Genomic DNA, 16,274 nt, shown 5'->3' on the forward strand with positions numbered 1-16,274 from the left:
AACAGATACCCTGTGAGGTTGGTGGGGCTATATAGTATAAGGAGGCATCCACCTCTGGTCCAGCTGACTAATAAGGAAGTTTTGCCAGGCAGCTCCACAGTCAGCCAGAATCTTGGTCTGCCAAGGCCAGTCTTGTCTCCTGACCGGCAGGGGTTCTCCAGGATCCCTCGTGAGCAGCTTTCCGACTGTATTTCTCCTTATGCCTTAAACTGGAGATGTTGGGATTTCAACCTGGGAGCTTATGAGCGCAAAGCAAACGGCAGAGATGGAGGGTGAACACATGAAACCGCCCTAAACTGAATCAGACCTTCAACATCAGTATTGTCTACTCAGATGGGCAGCAGCTCTCCGTCCAGAGGCCTTTCCTATCACCTGCCAGATGTTTTAACTGGAAGCAGCAGGGATTGAAGCTGGGATCTTCTTTAGAATCACAGAATCATAGAGTTGGAAGGGGCCTCATGGGTCATCTACTCCAACCCTCTGCACTATGCACGATCCTCACATCCATATCACTCATCCACTGTAACCTGCCACCCCCTTGATCCACAGAATCAGCCTCTCCATCAGGTAGGTATTTAGCCTGTGTTTAAAAATTTCCAAAGATTTAGAGCCCACCATCCACCACCCGAGGAAGCCTGTTCCACTGAGAATCCGCTCTGAGTGTCAGGAACTTCTTCCTCATGTTTAGACGGAATTCCTTTTGAATTAATTTCATCCCATTGGTTCTGGTCCGTCTCTCCGGGGCAAGAGAGAACAACTCTGCTCCATCCTCCATATGGCACCCTTTCAAATACTTGAAGATAGTTATCAGATCCCCTCTCAGTCGTCTCCTTTCTAGGCTAAACCGACCAAGCTCCCCCAACCTTAGTCTACAAACCCATCACCATCTTTGCTGCTCTCCGCTGGACACACTCCAGTTTGTCTACATCTCTCTTCTGCAGGCCAAGCAGACCCTCAAACACGAAGCAACAGCCAGGAACCTTATCAAATGCATGGGAAAAGAGGTTGGGAGAGATTAGAGATCAGAATCACAACCCCCCTTGCAAACGTAATAGCATAAATAAAAGTATTTATACAAATACCTAAAATTGAGACTTGTGGGGGCTGTGCTGAAAACATCCTTATCATATATCCCTTTCTTCTTTTGCAATGAATTAAATGAATTTGAAGACGAGGTTTCAAACATTCAAGACATAGAAGCATAGAATTTTGAAGGGGAAAAAAAAACCCTCACCCAAAGCACATTTGGGGAGCCTCCTGCGGGTTCAGGATGGATGAGATTTCAGGATGGATGAGATGCGCTAAGGTCGGCCAGCCGCTCTCTCTGGCTTTCCTGCTGGGGAGCCATGAGCTTTGCCCCATGCAGGACTGAAGACATTCATACGCCTCAATAAATATCCCAACTGCTTGTTTCTAAATCCTCTTATAAATGATGCAGTTTATATATTTTTCCAATCAGAAAAATAAGTTTTCTATGAAAAATAGAATATGAATTGCAATGGCATTCAGACATTTCCAGATATTTTATTGCCAGAAGTCCTCCATTGCCCCCCCTCCCCCCATCAGCAGAAAAGAGGAATTGGCGCCAACCAGCCCTTGTTCCTCCCACTGCCCCGGGGCAGCCTCCCTTTCCAACCAACCACAGAGCCAGGTGTGCTGATTGACGTGCTTCCGTCCCGCCCCTTCCGCCGAGCCTTTGGCCACCAGGTGGGAAGTGAGAGCGGCGCGTCGCGAGCCCCGCAGGAGCGGCGAGTGAAGGGTTAAGGAGGCGACAGAGTTGCGTTTTCTAGAAGGGAGGCGGAGAGGGGGCGGAGGAGGACCCCTGGAGTCCTCCCCCAGTTTCCCTTTCAGCAGAGCCGCAGGACGGAGGCTGCCGGGAAGGGTGAAGCTCTGCGGGGGTGGCGGGAGGAGGAGGGGGAGGCCGCCCTGCAAGGGGGTCTCCCGGGGTCCCGCGTGCGGAGGGGGGCAGGGTCAGGGGGGAGGGATTCTGGGCTGGGGGTGGCGCAGGGGGGGATCGGGGTTCCCTCCGGGCATGGAAGGGACCCCCTTCTTGATCTCTGCAAGGAAAAGCTCCCCTAGAGGGGAAGGGGGAGGTTGAGCCCAGGAGGTCCCTCCAACTCTATGATTCTAAGTGTTTCCTTTTGTCCACCTGCACCCATCTGCCCCATTGGATGCCCTTGCGTCCCAGTAGTTTGGGAAAGGGAGACAAAGTTCTCTTTCTCAGCTCCCTCCCCCACCTGCCGAATGTTAGGAACTCCTATCATGTCCCCTCCTAAAGCACTCCTTTGTAAACTGAATAGACCTGGCCTTTCCTCACAGGGGAGGTGGTCCACCCTTCCGTCATCTTGGTCGCCCATCTTGATGCTTATTCCAGCTCTGACTGTCCTTATGGAGATCTGTTGGGTAGAACTGGACAGGGGAGGGTGGTATAGAAATATAAATAAATAATTCCAAACGTGGCTTCACCACAGATCTATATGGGGGGGGGGCGGATTATAATATAGGCTGTTTAATTCTCAGTCCTGTTCTTTATAATCCCTAATATAGAGATTTCCTTTTTCAAATAAAGACTCTCAGAGCTGTAGCCATATGTAAAGAAACAAATTTCCATCTTTTTTTTCACATTCCTTTCCCGTTAATCCCAAAAGAAATGTCTCCAGTTTAATTAGTACCTCAGTCTTTAGCATTTTCTGGATTAAGGCATGCATTTGTGTCCAGAATTTCCCCCTCCCTTTACATGCCCACCAAAGATGATAAAATGGCCATGAGGTTCACGTTTCCAAAGAGGGTTAGGCACATTTTTATATATTTTTGATCACCTGTTGGATGACAGATACCAACAATACATCATTTTATAAAATCCAAGAAAACAGACTTTACATTTCACTTTTGTGGAAGGAATTTTTTAGAAGGATGTGTCGATGTCCAAGGGAGAAATGGGAGAACACATCATTCAAAAGAATATGCATATAAAATCATATTGATACCTTTTGGCATATGTTTTCTGTACAGGGGGTAAGAATCAGGCAGGGGCTGTAAGATCAAGCGTGTCTCTCCTCTGTCTTGTACCCGTCTTTTCTGCAGGGAGAAGCTCAGTGTGGAAGAGGATAACAGCTGTGCAGAACCAACTCTTATTCAAAGCCAGAGATGGAGAAAGACACTCCCAGAGGCCCCCAATGTGGAGAAAAATCAGGGGCAAGAAAAATAGCTCCTCACGTCCTCCATGCTGAGAATAGTGGAGAATTCCTTCAAGGGAGGCTTGGAGAACCCAAGAATCAGCCAGCAGGGGAGGGCTCCCTTTCCCTCGCTCAGTGGGAAGCCCAGTGGCAGGACTTCCTCAGGACAGTGGAAAAGCCTCACTTTCCGTGGGGATTTCCCCCCTTGCCAGAGAAACCTTCTCCCTGGGGGGATGCTAAGGCCTTCCTGGCCTCCTTCGAGCAAGTGGCCGAAGCCTGTGGGTGGCCAAAGGATGAGTGGGTGACCAGACTCCTGCCAGCCCTCAGAGGAGAAGCAAAGTGGGCCTTTAATAGTCTGGATGTCCCGGACAGAGAGGACTATGGGAAGGTGAAGGCAGCTATCTTGCGAGTGGATGCCCAGAACCAGGAGAAGCAGCGGGAAGAGTTCAGGCGTTTCTGTTACCAGGAGGCTGAGGGGCCACGAGGGGCTTACAGCCGGCTGCGGGAAATGTGCCACAGGTGGCTGAGGGTGGAGAACCACAGCAAGGAGCAGATCCTGGAGCTCTTGGTCCTGGAGCAACTGCTGACTGTTCTGCCCCCGGAGATCCAGAGCCGGGTGAGGGAGAGCGGCCCCCAGAGCTGCTCCCAAGCGGTGGCCCTGGCCGAGGAGCTCCTCTTGAGGCAGGAGGTGGGTCTTTTCTGCAGGGTAGGCCCAGAGTGTGGATCTGGAGTGGAACCAGGGCTGAGACCTTTGCCCAGACTGGGCGGGTTGGGGGGGAACAAAGGAATGCCAAGGTGTGATAGAAAGGTTTGTTGCTTCATTTCCCCAAAAGCGGAATCCAGAGTTTTGAGATTGGGGAGTTATTCTCTCTCAACGTGGCAAACAACAGATGGGGCTGTCTTGAGGCAGTCCCTCCCCCGCATCAAGTGTTCCTTGTGGTTTTGGGCACGCAGGTGTCTTATGTCATCGTTGTTCATGGCCTTCACTACCCTAGGAGTGTTTTGTATCATTGTGCTCGAATGTTCCACTTTTCCTTAAGGATCCCTACCCTCTGTGTTTCCCCCACCCACCCAGGATTGTCACTGTGCTTTGAAAGGGTCTCTCTCTGGCATTGCAGGTGCCTTTGGAGGAGGCTGCTGGGAGCATGTCTGAGGCCAGTCAGGATCCGTCTGAGAGCGAGCAGAGATACCTCTTGATGGGCATCAAAGAAGAGGAGGCCAGAGATTACCTGGGTAAGAAGGGAGGGAGGAAGTCTTGGGCCCAGTCCAAGTGGCTCGCTCTTTCTCTTTCACTTCAAGAACTGCTGATCCCAATACTTAGTTTTATTCATTTTTCAAGAGGATTTGATTTACTTGGGAAAGGGGCTGGTGGGTTAGAGGAGCCCTCCTGTATGAAGCCCAATTCCTATCACCCGTTCCCTACAGGCCTTTGGGTTTGTCCAGTTCTCTCCAGAAGCCAGAGGCTGAAAACCAACACAAGCCTCCTGTCACACCTTGCACAAACCTCTTTGGACTCTGACGTCTCCAGTTAAAAGAACGAGGCTGTAGGTAATGTGAGGGACCTCTGCCTGTGACCCTGGAGAGATGCTGCCAGTCTGATCAGACAGAACTGAAATTCAGTCCAAGAGTCAGATTCAGTATAAGGGAGATTTTTTTGGTGATCACAGCAAGTCAAATAGGAAGTGACAAGGAACAAATATTTAATCTTTTCCACTAAAGGGGCACAATATGGCATGTTTCTTAGGGGTGGAGGGAGCCAAAAGATAATATGGCTCCATTGACCGGCCAGGCCTGGTAGAAGGTGTGGGCAGCTCCATCCGTGGAGGTTGTTTGGTGGGAATATAATTACAAACTAGGAAATGGGAGGGACTCATTTGAATTTCTAGAAAGACTGCTGATTGGATCTCTCTTCACTCTAGCTGGGAGCACAGGCAAAATGGCTGGGGAATTCCAGGGGCCATTGTTGGAAAATGCTGAGGAAGAAGGCTCTGAAGGAACCTGTAGGGATCCGGGTGGAATCAAGAGGAAGGAGATAAACAACGGTGACAAGAAGAAGAATAAACGTGTTGCTTTCCAAAGTGGAGGTTGCCAAAATATCCCAGTCCAAGAAGAAAGTCCTCCCGAAAACAGATTTAATGAAGACCTGAGTTCTAACCAGAGAATCCACTCCAGGGAAAAAGACAAGGGAGGTCTGTCTGCTGGGAAGACTCATATTCAGAAAAGGAGCATTACTTTCCAGGAACAAATTCACTCAGGAGAGAAACGGTATAACTGCTTGGAGTGTGGAAAGCATTTCAGTCGTCAATCTGCTCTTACTTCACATCAAAGAATTCACTCAGGTAAGAACTTGTTACATCTCCTTTCATTCACCTGTCCTCTCATTCCCCCAAATGATTTGATGTGCTTGGGAGAAGGGCTGGGGCCCAGAGAAGAGGTCAGTGCGATGAAGTCCAAGTACCACCAATCCTTTCCAAAAGGGGTCACCTGCAGGGGTCCTTGGGCTGTGACCCCTACTCCCAGGAACCAGGGATCCTCCTTTGGCTGTTTGATTTCTGTGACAAGGATTTTATGCTATTTTTCAGAAGATGAAAGCCAAATCATGCCCCTCATCACACCTGTCAGAAACCTCCCTGGATGTTATGATTCAGAAGATAAGTCATTGACCCGCTCAGGGAATGGAAAGGGGTTCTCTGATGGAAAACAAGGCATTGTACATTTTACAAAGCAATACAGAATGAAGGCAATGAAATGTAGATACAGGTCTCAACTCCCTGCGCACCAAAGAACCTACTTAGGGGAGAAATGTTTTGAATGCTCAAAGTGTGGACAGAAATTCAGTCAAGGTTCTAATCTTCAACGCCATTTTAGAATCCACACAGGGGAGAAACCTTTGGAATGCTCAGTGTGTGGAAAGAAATTCAGTTATAATTCTGAACTTCAGCGGCATCAAAGAACGCACACAGGGGAGAAACCTTTTGAATGCTCAGTGTGTGGAAAGAAATTCAGTTATAATTCTGATCTTCAGCGGCATCAAAGAACGCACACAGGGGAGAAACCTTTTGAATGCTCAGTGTGTGGAAAGAAATACAGTCAGAGTTGCAGTCTTCAAAGACATGAAAGAACACATATAGGGAAGAGACCTTTTCAGTGATCACAGTCTGAAACGGTATTCCATCAAAATATTTATCTTCATTAGCATCAAACAATCCATGCAGGGGAGAAACCTTTAGAATGCTCAGTGCAAAAGGAGTTTAAGTTCATTGGCACATATAAAACCTACACAGATGAGAAAAATTTCAAATGTTCAGAATCTGGAAAGAGCTTCAGTTGGCGTAGCCTTCTTCAGCGGCATCAAAGAAGCCACATGAGGAACAACCGCAGGGGCTGCTAAACCTGTGACAAGAGTCCACACTTAAGTGAAACCAAAAGGATATCTGTAACCTTACCATAGCCATAGAAAGAGACAAACCAATAAGATTAATACAGGCAAGATAGGATAAGTGCTAGGATCACAGAAAGAGCTGAAGCCATGATTGGAACCTCAGATAAATCTCAGGGAAGAACATAGAGATGGGCTCTGAGGATGAAAGGAGATCCCAGACCAGCTCTGCCCTCCTTCAGCACTGAATAAGCCACATAAGAGAAATCTCATAGATGCTCCGGACATGGGAGAACTTGATAGAGAGATCAGACCCTCCTGTTCATCAGAGAATCCACCTGGGGTAAAGCTTTCTGCTTGAACTGCCCAGTTTTGGATCTGCAGAGGCTCCTTTGGGATTGCCCAGATGTGGTGGGCCCAGGCAGCTATCAGATTTTCAATGTGTCACTTGTGGAATTAAGTCAGATTAATATACAGTCATCAGCCAATGTTTTTAAAAATAAGTCAATTTAAGGACATTGTGTGCTTGTCAAAATGGTCTATAAAAAAGCAGAAAGAAATCCGCCGGCTTCAGCGAGGCCTTTTCTGCCTTGTCAGGCCTTTGTGTTTTCAAGAGCCAGAGTGTTGGGCTGCAGAGGGGTGGATCCGAGTTCCAATCCCACGTGAGGGACTTATTGAGACCGAACCCAGGTACAGCTTGGTTATGCTCCTGCATCAAGGTAGGGTCAGCCTCGAAAGCTGCTCCTAAGGAAACTCTTGTTCTGTTTAGCAGCCCTGATGTGTGGAGACCTCAGGACCCTTGATGCTGAGCCATTCAGGCCGTGGAAAGAGTCACCGGCAGCTCACCTCCCTCCCTGGGCCGCCCCTTTCTCCTTTCCCCTCCTGCCACCCCCTTCCCTTTTTCCTCCTCGCCTCACTTGGTTTGCCTGTTTCCACTTTCAGGTAGGCCGAGTACAACTGCAGAGGACATTCAGGGATGGCAGCTCTGCCTCCTAGCCTCCTGTCTCCTCTTAGCTGAGCCCTTTCAGGGGCTTCAAGGGAAACCCACCCAGAGCCCTGGGGAGGGGGATTGCTTTGCCTCCCCTCCTCAAAAGAAGCTTTTCTTTGTTATAGCTGATGGGGTTGCTTTGGAGCAGGTGGATGGGTGCAAAGGGCAACTACTCCCCCCCGTCAGAGAGACTTATCCTCTGCCACTACTAACTGCCTAGTGATCCCTGGCCCCAGGGAAGCTTGCATGACCTTGGCCAGAGCCAGAGCTTTCTCCATCCAGGCCCCCACCGGGTAGAACGAGCTTCCGAAGAGAGAAGAGCCCCAAGGGAGCTTAAACTTCCGTAGGGCCTGTGGCTTTGCAGAATGAGGGAAAAGAAGCTTATTAGATCAAAGGTGGTAATAGCAGTAAGACCATTTGAGATGCAATAGAAAAAGTAAGTTTCTTTCTTTATGACTAATACTTTGCAATACGTTGAAAGCAAGCAGTTTTCACTAGAATGTTATTTTGAAACAAGTGTCTATGTTACTGATCTCTGTTGCTGAGGATTTGAAAATGTAATTGACATCCTTCTGTTTTACATTTTACATCTGTTTATTGTTTTGACCCCTTGCGTTTGTTTCTTGCTCTTCATCTTTTTAATAAAACAGTCCATAAAATATATTTTAAAAGAGAAACACACCAGGGTTGAAATTCTGTGTGAATAAAGCACGGCCTGCACACAACACCAGCATGCCGCAAAACAAGTAGTGTTGCGGTTTATCCTGTTTGGTGCCAGTTTGAGAGGCAGTTTGGTGTAGTGGTTAGGAGTGCGGACTTCTAATCTGGCATGCTGGGTTCGATTCTGCACTCCCCCACATGCAGCCAGCTGTGTGACCTTGTGTTTGCTAGAGCACTGATAAAACTGTTCTGACTGAGCAGTGATATCAGGGCTCTCTCAGCCTCACCCACCTCACAGGGGAGAGGACAGAGAAGGCGACTGTAAGCTGCTTTGAGCCTCCTGCAAGTAGAGAAAAGCGGCATCTAAGAACCAACTCTTCTTCTTCTTCTCCTTCTCCTTCCTCCCTCACTACCCAAAGGAATCTCAAAACGCCCAACTATTGCCTTCCTTTTTCCCCTCCACAACAGATACCCTGTGAAGTTAGTGGGGCTATATAGTATAAGGAGGCATCCACCTCTGGTCCAGCTGACTAATAAGGAGGTTTTGCCAGGCAAGGACATGAATCAGCTCCACACTCAGCCAGAATCTTGGTCTGCCAAGGCCAGTCTTGTCTCCTGACTGGCAGGGGTTCTCCAGAATCCCTCGTGAGCAGCTTTCCGACTGTATTTCTCCTTATGCCTTAAACTGGAGATGTTGGGATTTCAACCTGGGAGCTTATGAGCGCAAAGCAAACGGCAGAGATGGAGGGTGAACACATGAAAACGCCCTAAACTGAATCAGACCTTCAACATCAGTATTGTCTATTCAGACGGGCAGCAGCTTTCCAGGCACAGGCCTTTCACATCACTTCCTGCCAGATATTTTAACTGGAGACAGCGGGGATTGAACTTGGGACCTTCTGCAGGCCAAGCAGATGCTCTACCAAGAAGCCACAGCCAGGAACCCTAGCAAATACATGGGACAACAGCTTGGGAGAGATGAGAGATGAGAATCACAATCCCCTCCCCCCGAATCATAATAAAAACATAAAAGTATTTCCATAAATACCTAAAATTGAGACTTATGGGGGCAGTGCTGAAAACATTCCTATCAGATATTCCTTTATTCTTTTGCAACAAATAAAATCAAGTTTTACTGAGAAGATATAGATGCATAGAATTTTGAAGAAAACTCCCCTGACCGAAAGCACATTTGGGGAGACTCCTGTGGGTTCCCCTCCCCTTTCAGGATGGATGAGATGCGCTAAGGTCAGAGGTGCCTCAGCCGGCCGGTCTCTCTCTGGCTTTCCTGCTGGGGAGCCATGCGCTTTGCCTCAGGCAGGACTAAAGACATTTCTACGCCTCAATAAATATCCAAATTGCTTGTTTCTAAAGGCTCTTTTAAATGATGAAGTTTATATACTTTTTCAATCAGAAAAATAGGTTTTCTACGAAAAATAGAAGATATATCCAATACCATTTGGCAATGTCCACATAATCTCATGGCCAGAAAATGCTGAAGCCCCCCCCCCCGTCCTGCCCAGCCCCCATTCCCAGCCCCCCTCCCCCCTACAAAGAGAAAGGAGGAATTGGCGCCAACCAGCCCTTGTTCCTCCCACTGCCCCGGGGCAGCCTCCCTTTCCAACCAACCACAGAGCCAGGTGTGCTGATTGACGTGCCTCCCTCCCGCCCCTTCCGCCGAGCCTTTGGCCCCCAGCTGGGAAGTGAGGGCGGCGCGTCCCGAGCCCCGCAGGAGCGGCGAGTGAAGGGTTAAGGAGGCGACAGAGTTGCGTTTCCTAGAAGGGAGGCGGAGAGGGGGCGGAGGAGGACCCCTGGAGTCCTCCCCCAGTTTCCCTTTCAGCAGAGCCGCAGGACGGAGGCTGCCGGGAAGGGTGAAGCTCTGCGGGGGTGGCGGGAGGAGGGGGAGGCCGCCCTGCAAGGGGGTCTCCCGGGGTCCCGCGTGCGGAGGGGGGCAGGGTCAGGGGGGAGGGATTCTGGGCTGGGGGTGGCGCAGGGGGGGGATCGGGGTTCCCTCCGGGCATGGAAGGGACCCCCTTCTTGATCTCTGCAAGGAAAAGCTCCCCTAGAGGGGAAAGGGGAGGTTGAGCCCAGGTGGCCCAGGAGGTCCCTCCAACTCTATGATTCTAAGTGTTTCCTTTTGCCCACCTGCACCCATCTGCCCCATTGGATGCCCTTGAGTCCCAGTAGTTTGGGAAAGGGAGACAAAGTTCTCTTTCTCAGCTCCCTCCCCCACCTGCCGAATGTTAGGAACTCCTATCATGTCCCCTCCTAAAGCACTCCTTTGTAAACTGAATAGACCCGGCCTTTCCTCACAGGGAAGGTGCTCCACCCATCTGTCATCTTGGTCGCCCATCTTGATGCTTATTCCAGCTCTGACTGTCCTTCTGGAGATCTGTTGGGTAGAACTGGACAGGGGAGGGTGGTATAGAAATATAAATAAATAATTCCAAATGAGGCTTCACCACAGAACTACACGGGGGTGGGGGGGTTATAATATGGTCTGTTTAATTCTCAGTCCTGTTTTTTATAATCCCTAATATAGAGATTTCCTTTTTCAAATAAAGACTCTCAGAGCTGTAGCCATATGTAGAGAAACAAAGTTCCATCTTTTTTTTAACATTCCTAATCCCAAAAGAAATGTCTCCAGTTTAATTAGTACCTCAGTCTTTAGCATTTTCTGGATTAAGGCATGCATTTGTGTCCAGAATTTCCCCCTCCCTTTACATGCACACCAAAGATGATAAAATGGCCATGAGGTTCACATTTCCAAAGAGAGTTAGGCACATATTTATACATTTTTGATCACCTGTTGAATGACAGATACTAACAATACATCATTTTATAAAATCCAAGAAAACAGACTTTACATTTCACTTTTGTGGAAGGAATTTTTTAGAAGGATGTGTCGATGTCCAAGGGAGAAATGGGAGAACACAGCATTCAAAAGAATATACATATAAAATCATATTGATACCTTTGGGCATATGTTTTCTGTACAGGGGGTAAGAATCAGGCAGGGGCTGTAAGATCAAGCGTGTCTCTGTCTTGTACCCGTCTTTTCTGCAGGGAGAAGCTCAGTGTGGAAGAGGATAACAGCTGTGCAGAACCAACTCTTATTCAAAGCCAGAGATGGAGAAAGACACTCCCAGAGGCCCCCAATGTGGAGAAATATCAGGGGCCAGAAAAATAGCTCCTCACGTCCTCCATGCTGAGAATAGTGGAGAATTCCTTCAAGGGAGGCTTGGAGAACCCAAGAATCAGCCAGCAGGGGAGGGCTCCCTTTCCCTCGCTCAGTGGGAAGCCCAGTGGCAGGACTTCCTCAGGACAGTGGAAAAGCCTCACTTTCCGTGGGGATTTCCCCCCTTGCCAGAGAAACCTTCTCCCTGGGGGGATGCCAAGGCCTTCCTGGCCTCCTTCGAGCAAGTGGCCGAAGCCTGTGGGTGGCCAAAGGATGAGTGGGTGACCAGACTCCTGCCAGCCCTCAGCAGAGAAGCCAAGTGGGCCTTTAATAGCCTGGATGTCCCGGACAGAGAGGACTATGGGAAGGTGAAGGCAGCTATCTTGCGAGTGGATGCCCAGAACCAGGAGAAGCAGCGGGAAGAGTTCAGGCGTTTCTGTTACCAGGAGGCTGAGGGGCCACGAGGGGCTTACAGCCGGCTGCGGGAAATGTGCCACAGGTGGCTGAGGGTGGAGAACCACAGCAAGGAGCAGATCCTGGAGCTCTTGGTCCTGGAGCAACTGCTGACTGTTCTGCCCCCGGAGATCCAGAGCCGGGTGAGGGAGAGCGGCCCCCAGAGCTGCTCCCAAGCGGTGGCCCTGGCCGAGGAGCTCCTCTTGAGGCAGGAGGTGGGTCTTTTCTGCAGGGTAGGCCCAGAGTGTGGGAGGATCTGGAGTGGAACCAGGGCTGAGACCTTTGCCCAGACTGGGCGGGTTGGGGGGGAACAAAGGAATGCCAAGGTGTGATAGAAAGGTTTGTTGCTTCATTTCCCCAAAAGCGGAATCCAGAGTGTTGAGATTGGGGAGTTATTCTCTCTCAACGTGGCAAACAACAGATGGGGCAGTCTTGAGGCAGTCCCTCCCCCGCATCAAGTGATCCTTGTGGTTTTGGGCACGCAGGTGTCTTATGTCATCGTTGTTCATGGCCTTCACTACCCTAGGAGTGTTTTGTATCATTGTGCTCGAATGTTCCACTTTTCCTTAAGGATCCCTACCCTCTGTGTTTCCCCCACCCACCCAGGATTGTCACTGTGCTTTGAAAGGGTCTCTCTCTGGCATTGCAGGTGCCTTTGGAGGAGGCTGCTGGGAGCATGTCTGAGGCCAGTCAGGATCCGTCTGAGAGCGAGCAGAGATACCTCTTGATGGGCATCAAAGAAGAGGAGGCCAGAGATTACCTGGGTAAGAAGGGAGGGAGGAAGTCTTGGGCCCAGTCCAAGTGGCTCGCTCTTTCTCTTTCACTTCAAGAACTGCTGATCCCAATACTTAGTTTTATTCATTTTTCAAGTGAATTTGATTTACTTGGGAAAGGGGCTGGTGGGTTAGAGGAGCCCTCCTGTATGAAGCCCAATTCCCATCACCCATTCCCTACAGGCCTTTGGGTTTGTCCAGTTCCCTCCAGAAGCCAGAGGCTGAAAACCAACACAAACCTCCTGTCACACCTTGCACAAACCTCTCTGGACTCTGACGTCTCCAGTTAAAAGAACGAGGCTGTAGGTAATGTGAGGGACCTCTGCCTGTGACCCTGGAGAGATGCTGCCAGTCTCATCAGACAGAACTGAAATTCAGTCCAAGAGTCAGATTCAGTATAAGGGAGATTTTTTTGGTGATCACAGCAAGTCAAATAGGAAGTGACAAGGAACAAATATTTAATCTTTTCCACTAAAGGGGCACAATATGGCATGTTTCTTAGGGGTGGAGGGAGCCAAAAGATAATATGGCTCCATTGACCGGCCAGGCCTGGTAGAAGGTGTGGGCAGCTCCATCCGTGGAGGTTGTTTGGTGGGAATATAATTACAAACTAGGAAATGGGAGGGACTCATTTGAATTTCTAGAAAGACTGCTGATTGGATCTCTCTTCACTCTAGCTGGGAGCACAGGCAAAATGGCTGGGGAATTCCAGGGGCCATTGTTGGAAAATGCCGAGGAAGAAGGCTCTGAAGGAACCTGTAGGGATCCGGGTGGAATCAAGAGGAAGGAGATAAACAACGGTGACGAGAAGAAGAATAAACGTGTTGCTTTCCAAAGTGGAGGCTGCCAAAATATCCCAGTCCAAGAAGAAAGTCCTCCCGAAAACAGATTTAATGAAGACCTGAGTTCTAACCAGAGAATCCACTCCAGGGAAAAAGACAAGGGAGGTCTGTCTGCTGGGAAGACTCATATTCAGAAAAGGAGCATTACTTTCCAGGAACAAATTCACTCAGGAGAGAAACGGTATAACTGCTTGGAGTGTGGAAAGCATTTCAGTCGTCAATCTGCTCTTACTTCGCATCAAAGAATTCACTCAGGTAAGAACTTGTTACATCTCCTTTCATTCACCTGTCCTCTCATTCCCCCAAATGATTTGATGTGCTTGGGAGAAGGGCTGGGGCCCAGAGAAGAGGTCAGTGCGATGAAGTCCAAGTACCACCAATCCTTTCCAAAAGGGGTCACCTGCAGGGGTCCTTGGGCTGTGACCCTTACTCCCAGGAACCAGGGATCCCCCTTTGGCTGTTTGATTTCTGTGACACGGATTTTATGCTATTTTTCAGAAGATGAAAGCCAAATCATGCCCCTCATCACACCTGTCAGAAACCTCCCTGGATGTTATGATTCAGAAGATAAGTCATTGACCCGCTCAGGGAATGGAAAGGGGTTCTCTGATGGAAAACAAGGCATTGTACATTTTACAAAGCAATACAGAATGAAGGCAATGAAATGTAGATACAGGTCTCAACTCCCTGCGCACCAAAGAACCTACTTAGGGGAGAAATGTTTTGAATGCTCAAAGTGTGGACAGAAATTCAGTCAAGGTTCTAAACTTCAACGCCATTTTAGAATCCACACAGGGGAAAAGCCTTTTGAATGCACACAGTGTGGAAAGAGATTCATTCAGAGCAGTGGTCTTCAATACCATCTGAAAACCCACACCGGGGAGAAGCCTTTCGAATGCTCAGAGTGTGGAAAGAGATTCAGCCGGGTTGACGGTCTTCGACAACATCAAAAAATCCACACAGGAGAGAAACCTTTTGAATGCTCAGTGTGTGGAAAGAAATTCAGTTATAATTCTGATCTTCAGCGGCATCAAAGAACGCACACAGGGGAGAAACCTTTTGAGTGCTCAGTGTGTGGAAGGAAATTCAGCAGGAGTTCCCATCTTCATCGACATAAATGGATCCACAAAGGGGAGTGACCTTTTAAAGAGAAGGGAATAACTTCATCTACCTATTTCCATTTGGAAACCCTTTATACAATTTTTGCAGGAAAGTGAAAAGTTAATGACCTCTGGCTTTGCGGAATAAGGGGAAAGAATCTTATTGGATGGAACTTGATAATAGCAGTAAGACTATTTGAGATGAAATTGAAAAAGAGTTTTTTCCCTTATGACATACTTTGCAATAACTTGAAAGCATGCAGTTATCACTAGAATGTTATTTGAAAACAAATGTCAGTGTTACCGATCTCTGTGGCTGAGGATTTGAAAATGGAATTGACATCCCTCTTTTATATCTTATACCTGTTTATTGCTTTTCCCCTTGCGTTTGTTTCTTGTTCTTCATCTTTTCAATAAAACATTCAATACACTATATTTTAAAAGAGAAACACACCAGGGTTGCAATCCTGTGTGAATAAAGTATGGCCTGCACACAACACCAGCATGCCACAAAAGAAGCAGGAGTGTTGCTTTTTATCCCCCCCCCCAAAGGAGTCTCAGAACGCCCAACTATTGCCTTCCTTTTTTCTCTCCACAACAGATACCCTGTGAGGTTGGTGGGGCTATATAGTATAAGGAGGCATCCACCTCTGGTCCAGCTGACTAATAATGAGGTTTTGCCAGGCAAGGACATGAATCAGCTCCACACTCAGCCAGAATCTTGGTCTGCCAAGGCCAGTCTTGTCTCCTGACCGGCAGGGGTTCTCCAGGATCCCTCGTGAGCAGCTTTCCGACTGTATTTCTCCTTATGCCTTAAACTGGAGATGTTGGGATTTCAACCTGGGAGCTTATGAGCGCAAAGCAAACTGCAGAGATGGAGGGTGAACACATGAAACCGCCCTAAACTGAATCAGACCTTCAACATCAGTATTGTCTACTCAGATGGGCAGCAGCTCTCCGTCCAGAGGCCTTTCCTATCACCTGCCAGATGTTTTAACTGGAAGCAGCAGGGATTGAAGCTGGGATCTTCTTTAGAATCACAGAATCATAGAGTTGGAAGGGGCCTCATGGGTCATCTACTCCAACCCTCTGCACTATGCACGATCCTCACATCCATATCACTCATCCACTGTAACCTGCCACCCCCTTGATCCACAGAATCAGCCTCTCCATCAGATAGGTATTTTGTTGTTGTTATGTGCGAAGTCGTGTCCGACCCATCGCGACCCCATGGACAATGATCCTCCAGGCCTTCCTGTCCTCTACCATTCCCCGAAGTCCATTTAAGTTTGCACCTACTGCTTCAGTGACTCCATCCAGCCACCTCATTCTCTGTCGTCCCCTTCTTCTTTTGCCCTCGATCGCTCCCAACATTAGGCTCTTCTCCAGGGAATCCTTCCTTCTCATGAGGTGGCCAAAGTATTTGAGTTTCATCTTCAGGATCTGGCCTTCTAAAGAGCAGTCAGGGTTGATCTCCTCTAGGACTGACCGGTTTGTTCGCCTTGCAGTCCAAGGGACTCGCAAGAGTCTTCTCCAGCACCAGAGTTCAAAAGCCTCAATTCTTTGACGCTCGGCCTTCCTTATGGTCCAGCTTTCGCAGCCATACATTGCAACTGGGAAGACCATAGCCTTGACTAAACGCACTTTTGTTGGCAGGGTGATGTCTCTGCTTTTTAGGATGCTGTCTAGATTTGCCATAGCTTTCCTCCCCAGGAGCAAGCGTCT

The 16,274-nt window shown here is 48.7% G+C and overlaps 1 protein-coding gene across 1 annotated transcript; it reads left to right on the top strand.

Moving 5' to 3' along the window:
• Positions 1 to 2,033: 2,033 nt before the first annotated feature.
• Positions 2,034 to 14,666, top strand: LOC143833840 (uncharacterized). Its single transcript, XM_077330064.1, is given in 8 exon segments — positions 2,034 to 3,864; positions 4,295 to 4,409; positions 5,096 to 5,515; positions 5,759 to 6,564; positions 11,300 to 12,049; positions 12,484 to 12,598; positions 13,285 to 13,704; positions 13,948 to 14,666. Coding segments are annotated over 8 exon segments (4,062 nt in total). The 5' UTR covers positions 2,034 to 3,147.
• The last annotated feature ends 1,608 nt before the right edge of the window (positions 14,667 to 16,274 follow it).

The sequence above is a fragment of the Paroedura picta genome, chromosome 3 (genome assembly GCF_049243985.1).
Source record: "Paroedura picta isolate Pp20150507F chromosome 3, Ppicta_v3.0, whole genome shotgun sequence".
Lineage (NCBI taxonomy): Eukaryota > Metazoa > Chordata > Lepidosauria > Squamata > Gekkonidae > Paroedura > Paroedura picta.